Below are 6,646 nucleotides of genomic sequence, written 5' to 3'. Positions count from 1 at the left end.
GACAAACAGACAATTCTGTATCCAGGACAGGTTACAATGACAGTAAAAAAAAAGAACAAAAAAAAAGATCTGAAACAAACTGAAAATACGGTACAGAAAATACTAGACATTATCTCTTCGCCTAGCTGGATCTGGCCAGAGAATTTCATATACATCACAGGTGATAACCTCATTGGCAAGACAACGTGGGAAGAACCGTCTTGAATGTTGAATCCATCCTTGCACAGCTGCAGCGTCGATTTGGTCACAGGCCTCCTCCATGGCCTGAATGAGGGGTACCTGAGCCTGGGGCCGGAGACCGTAATCCCTCCACCGCCATGCCGAGAAAAACTCTTTGATTGGGTTTAGAAATGGAGAGTATGGTGGAAGGTATAGTACTGTAAACTGTGGATGGTGTTGAAACCAGTTCTGGACCAGAGCAGTGCGGTGGAATGACACATTGTCCCAGATGACAATGTATTGCATCTGGTGCATGTGGTTTACTGCTGTGACGATGTTGTGCAATCGGTGCAAAAATGTGAGAATGTGAGGTGTGTTGTAAGGGCCCATATTGGTGTGACGGAGGAGGACCCCATTCTGTGTAATGGCAGCGCAAAGGGTGATGTTACCCCCACGTTGCCCTGGGATATTGATTATAGCCCCGTGGCCAATGATATTTCTGCCTCTCCTCTTGCTTTGGTGAGGTTGAACCCTGCCTCATCTATGTATATGAATTGATGTGGGATTTCCTCAGCATCCATCTGTAAAACTCTCTGAAATACAGTGAAAGACAAGATTGTGTAGTTCAGCATAGATCTGGTATACAGTACATTTACATGTAAAAAGGTTACGTGTGCAGTATGCAACATCACAGTGCTAAAGTGAACAATACATACCTCCACATACTCATGCCGCAGCCGTCTCCTCCTCCGTGGATTCCCCCTCTCACCCTCACTCTTCTTCTTCTTCTGACTCCTTCCATTTTGGTTGAAGACAGGTGAACTCACCTGCTGCATTTTTATAGTGCTTAAACCTGATTGGTGTGTCTACAATTAAGCAATCATGTGTTTGCGCACCTGATTGCTGTGTTGAACCAATTGGCTCATAGGGGGGGTCATTTGACAGTCAGTGCTTTGGAATTGCAAGGAAGTGACATCTTGATATACTTCAGTGTCTAATGTATACAAGTGTGTTTAGTGATTTGCAAATCACTGTGTGTATTGTTTTGGAAAAAGTGTGAAGCTGACATTGTGCTTATAGTGGTGCAAATCTGGGCCCATGTTTTGCTCCTTGAGTGTAAGGTTTTGATAATTGTGTAATACTTTTGATTTTAGTGTTTATGCAATCGAAAAAAACTGTAAAGAAATAATAATAATAATAATATAAATAGAGAATTCAAATTGTATCAATATATTGAATTTAGGGCACGGACTGAATGTTTTAACTGCTCTTCTATTACAGGAGGTAGACAATGAACCAATATGGAACTCCGCTTCCTTCATAAAAAGGTTTAATGTTTTTGTACTTTACATTCATGGATGTGGAAGTTGGCCACTAATATGATGAGGTTGCAAAGAAAAGAAAATCTCGAATTCTCTTCTGTAATGTGTGAAACTTATCTATCTAAGCCCTGTAAAACCCTGTATCTCATAATTATGACTTAGTATCTCATAATGAGATACAGGATTTGTATTTTCTTCATCACAGTGGCGGAAATGGGCTTCCATAGAAACCAAACAAAGCCTCATACAAAGAGTCCCAGTCTTGTCCTGATCAAGTTTCTGCTTCATGACGCAGTCGCGCTCTGTGACGTCACTGCGTCACATTTGCGCATGTGTGTTTCACAGGAGATAAACAAACCTGCACGAGCCACGATCTGCTGACGTCTTCTGAACCAACAGTCACATTCAGGTAATGCTTCACCCGTTTCATTGAAATAACACTGTTTGTCTCACTTCGTCCATCTGCTTCACGTGGATACACTGCAACTGTATGCAACTACCTTGGTAAGTTGCGTTATTGGTCATGGCTGACATTCGTTTTCGACCGTTTGCTAGCTGTCCGCTAGCTAGCGAGCTAACCGGTGTTCCAGTCTAACTGGGGAACATGGCAACTGGTGATTTTTGTTGCCTTTATTACATATGTGGTTGGTCTGTTGCAGATTCGTCATGTTCACAAAGTGCGGTGATACACTGAAGGTCTCGTTGAAATAAATATCAGACAAAAACCCATCACGAGTTAATGTTATGTGTCCGTGCCAACATCTCGTTTAGACAAAGTGCTTTTGTTTGATGCTGGTGATCATTACAATGCACACACACCAAACACGAGTCATATAAAAACATCCCTCCCATCAACGAGGTGGAAGCTCGTGCGGTGTTTTTGTGAGTAAAGTTGGCGAACGTGCTTCTATTGGATGTGTTAAGCTTCATGTGTCCTCCTCCTCCTGTCGCAGCTGACGCTCATCATTGTTTTTTTTGTAGTTTCTGCAAGTGCTATTTATCTGTGTGTTATCAACAGATGATCTGTCTGAAGTGTGTTGTCAACATGACACATGTGTGACGAGGCAAATCTGGAAAACTAACTTAACGTCTTCATTGTCGAACAACGTGTTGTGTATTTCTTCTCTTCTGTCAGATGACACTGTGCTTTGTTGGAACTGTGTCAGTCGAAGGAGTGAGTCAAATACCCTGTGCAAATAGGACAACTCTGGCTGAGTGGATTCACTGATTGTGTATTTCATGTTCAAACGGATTGTGGTCATGTTGCATTGTTTGCCATGTGTCCTTATGCTTAACGATGATTCATCTACAGCGGGTTACTCACAGGATAAGTCTCCTTGTGATGGAAATACAATGTTCAGTGTAGAAGAGGAAATGCTCTTCCTCACTTTAACCCTTTGATACACAAGCTATTCAAACCCCTTCTAATGTACGACATGGGTCAAACATGACCCGTATTCATTCCCTGTGTTATTTCATGCATGGCTGGGTGTTTTTTTTGCTATCTTCATTTAGGAGAAGGCTCCTTTGATGACATTGGAGACTCATCTTCTACATCATGAAAGCAGCTTTCTTCATTTAGTGAGCTGGAAAAAAGTCTGTAGATCCTGTAGAAAAAAGTCTAGGTCCTCAGCATCAGAGATTTCAGACTCAGAATCAAGACCAAGAATTGCCTCCTCATTTTCCTCATCCTGTTATTCATACAGCATCTTTATGAACACGTTAACCGTAAGTCTGAAAAGATTGCGACCAGCCATACATACACTCTGGATAGAGTGTATTTTTTTCAAAAATACACCCATGCATGAAATAACACAGGAAATGAATACGGGACATTTTTGACCAATGTTGTCTATCAAAGGGTTAAAATCACGTCTGCTGACTTTAGCCAGCAGCGACAGGAGGACACATGAAGCTTAACACATTCAATAAAAGCACGTTCACCAACTTTACTCACAAAAACACCGCAGGAGTTTCCACCTCGTTGATGTGAGGGATGTGTTTGTTTTGTGTGCATTGTAATGATCACAAGCGTCAAACAAAAGCACTTTTGCGTGGAGCTGACCACGCGTGTGTATTCTTCAAGTTTTTCGACTATATTTTTCTACCCATATGATTTATATTGTTGTCTAAACTTGATGTTGGCACGGACATATTATATTATATCGTGATGGGTTTTTGTTTGATGATTATTTCAACAAGACCTTCAGTGTATCGCCGCACTTCACACACAGGCGCTTTGTGAAAATGACGAATCTGCGACCGAGTCTGCAACCGACAACATCTGGAATAAGGACAACAAATCACCGGTTGCCATGATCCCCAGTTAAACTAGGTCACCGGCTTGTTGTTATTCAGGTGGGATGTTGCTGTAACAGGTAATTTAGCCTGATTGGTCTCATGTTGTGATCTAACGTTACACCCACATTGACAGTAACTTCTCCCCTGACAGCATATTACAGGACACCAGCTCAAACTGGACGTTTTCAGGCCTGAACTGAGCTAACGGTTGGAGTTAATTAAAGAACGGACATACTAACGCCACACAAGCTAATCCACTTTGTTTGGTAACCAGAGGCTGAAAGCAGCTCCTCATTATGAACATCTGAACGTGTTGACCTGTGGATTTACTGACACGGCAGATAACACACTGTGGGAAAGCAGCTTATTTACTTTTCATTGACAACTTGATCAGATGAAAGAACAGATCCAAGCATCTGAATGATTTTCTACTGTCAGAATCAATAAATGTAATAACTTTATTTGCCACTTATCTCTAAAGAAAAATGTGGAAAAATTGCAAAGGGAAAGTTAAAAGCGTTGGAGGTACTGTTGAGTAGAATCGTATGGCAGACATATGTCAGAAGTGGAACTGCTGCTGAGTTATTTAACCAATAGCTTGTTTGAAGATGAAAGAAGATATTTCTAACTATCCTGTGACAGTGACACCAGCTTGTCCTGTCTCTGTTTCTGTCTGATAAAGACTCAATTTACTGATTTAATGTTTCCATTATATAATAGTGTAAAGTGTGAGACTATGAGCTCACTAGTATTGGAGTTTAGTGCCTGGGAGAGAAGGATCCTTAAAGACAACTAGAGTTCAAACTTTACTTTTGTGACAATCAATTTTAATTGTTTGGTTTGCTGCTAATGATTATTTTCATCAGCCACTCATTAGCTGGCTATTGTATTCATACATGAATTAATCATTTGCTCTGCAAAATCAGACAACCAAGCAGACTGGAAACTGAAAAGCAAGCTCTCTTTAAAGGCCTAGTGCACATTATTATAGAGTAACCAGGGAGAATCCTGAGGTTAACCGGGGGGGGGGGTACCTAGTGCACCTTCACTAGCCTCACGATTCGATTTAGATTCAGCAGTTTAGACTTTAGACAGGTGGGGTCTAGTCTAGACGCCACCTGGCCCCACGTTGCCCCCCTTAGCAGCGCCACTGCACTGAGGCGCATTACTTCGCAGGTCAACAAGTGACTCGGCTCCTCCGATGTTTTCTTATCACTTACACTTTGAACTGATATAAAAACCTGCTGAACTCATATTTATGTTCCTGGATAAACAGGGCGTCGCTTCTTCTGCAACAATGAAGTTAAAACATTGCGTGTGTCTGCCTGCTCTGTCCCTCTTCACGTCACAAAATGTATTTAGTTATTAATCGATGATGTCGGATCTTGACTCTTGATCGTTCCGGTCACTTTAACCCTGATGTCCTGACTGTGCCTGTCATGTTACGTCCCTTGTTGTGTAGCAGGTTTAAACATGTGTCTTATAACCTCGAGAGTGAAATCAAACAAAGTAATCACACAAAGTAAACCTCAGCCTGTACGTGTCTTAATAACTTCTGATCTGTTAGTTGTTAAAGTGTAAAGTGAGGGCAGGTCAGAGGGGGAGTGAGGAGGAAGCAGACTCTGACCTCCGACAGGACCTTTATTGTGTGTCTGTCCTGATCCTGTAGCAGCGCTGGTTATAATTATTCAGCAGTGGAACACCGCTGAAACAATGAATATAGTGGAAAACATGAATCAATTTTGTTTTGGTGTAAAGCAATTACTAAGCCCAGGTGTGGGCAATGTTGTAATACTGAGCTTATACTGCGAACCACACACTTCATTTGTTTGCCTTCCTTGTTTTCTAGGTGTGACAATGGGGAAGTCATTTTCCCACCTCACCAAGCAGACAGGCGATGACGAGGACCGGCTCTCCTCTCCTGAGGACGCCCAAACTGAGGATGGCAAGGACGGAGACGTCGCCCAGTTTCCTTACGTGGAGTTCACAGGACGGGACAGTGTGACATGTCCCACATGTCAGGGCACAGGGAGGATACCCAGAGGTAACACCCCTGTGTGCACAGCCTGGGTGGAGAAAGTCAAACTCTTATAGAAGCAGAATGGAGACTGAAAAGTGCGCTGTCTTACATGGCCTAGTCCAACATAATTACACAGTGACCAGTGATAACCCAGCGATAAACCAGGGGGATGGTGTAAAATAGGCTGTAGTTGTGCCATGGACTCAGTTTCTTCACAGCTAATAGTGACTCATCAGTGTTTGTTGTCTGTTTCAGGACAAGAAAATCAATTGGTGGCATTGATTCCATACAGTGACCAAAGGCTACGGCCCAGGAGGACGTAAGTACTTGCATCTGTATGTTTGTGTCTTTTGTAGAAAACAACCCACACTATTTAATATTTAACAATTTCTACATCACAATCAACAGTTTAATGCATGAATAGGGATTGCAGAATTAAAGCTACACGGCCAACGCAAGCAATATAATAATTTCTCTGTTTTTATCATAATTTTTCTTTTAACTTAATTTATAAACTTGTAAATGTGCTTTACTTTGGCATGGCCACAAGAAACACATTTTAAGAGCAACAAATGAGGAACCGAATAAATAAAGTATATGGCTGTTTAAATTGAGGAAATGGCTACATTATTTAAAAGTGTTGATGGTATAATCAACCCCAAAGGGAATTGGAAGTGTCATAAAAAAGGTTTTTATTTGAAATGTTTTATTTCACATCAAAAAAATAAATAAAGTCATATTTCAGTCTTTGTACAGAGATGATGGTCAGTAAGTTGGATAACCACAACAAGCCATGTCTTCTTTTTTTTAAAACTATGTATGGCATGAAGTAAACAGAACAGAT

General features: G+C 41.4%; 1 protein-coding gene across 2 annotated transcripts in view; it reads left to right on the top strand.

Moving 5' to 3' along the window:
* Window positions 1–1,772: 1,772 nt before the first annotated feature.
* The window catches only part of LOC118124524 (transmembrane protein 106B), a 36,904-nt gene continuing 32,030 nt past the window's right edge, over window positions 1,773–6,646 (top strand). For both annotated transcript variants that reach the window (XM_035182424.2, XM_035182423.1), the window contains exons 1-3: window positions 1,773–1,890; window positions 5,632–5,826; window positions 6,058–6,121. In XM_035182424.2, the coding sequence (XP_035038315.1) occupies window positions 5,640–5,826; window positions 6,058–6,121 (251 nt within the window). In that variant the 5' untranslated portion in view covers window positions 1,773–1,890; window positions 5,632–5,639. The remainder of the gene's footprint in view (window positions 1,891–5,631; window positions 5,827–6,057; window positions 6,122–6,646) is intronic.

This window comes from Hippoglossus stenolepis, chromosome 17 (assembly GCF_022539355.2).
Source record: "Hippoglossus stenolepis isolate QCI-W04-F060 chromosome 17, HSTE1.2, whole genome shotgun sequence".
NCBI classification, from domain to species: domain Eukaryota; kingdom Metazoa; phylum Chordata; class Actinopteri; order Pleuronectiformes; family Pleuronectidae; genus Hippoglossus; species Hippoglossus stenolepis.
The sequence above is the reverse complement of the archived record's forward strand: the minus strand, read 5'-3'. Positions and strand labels throughout refer to the sequence as shown.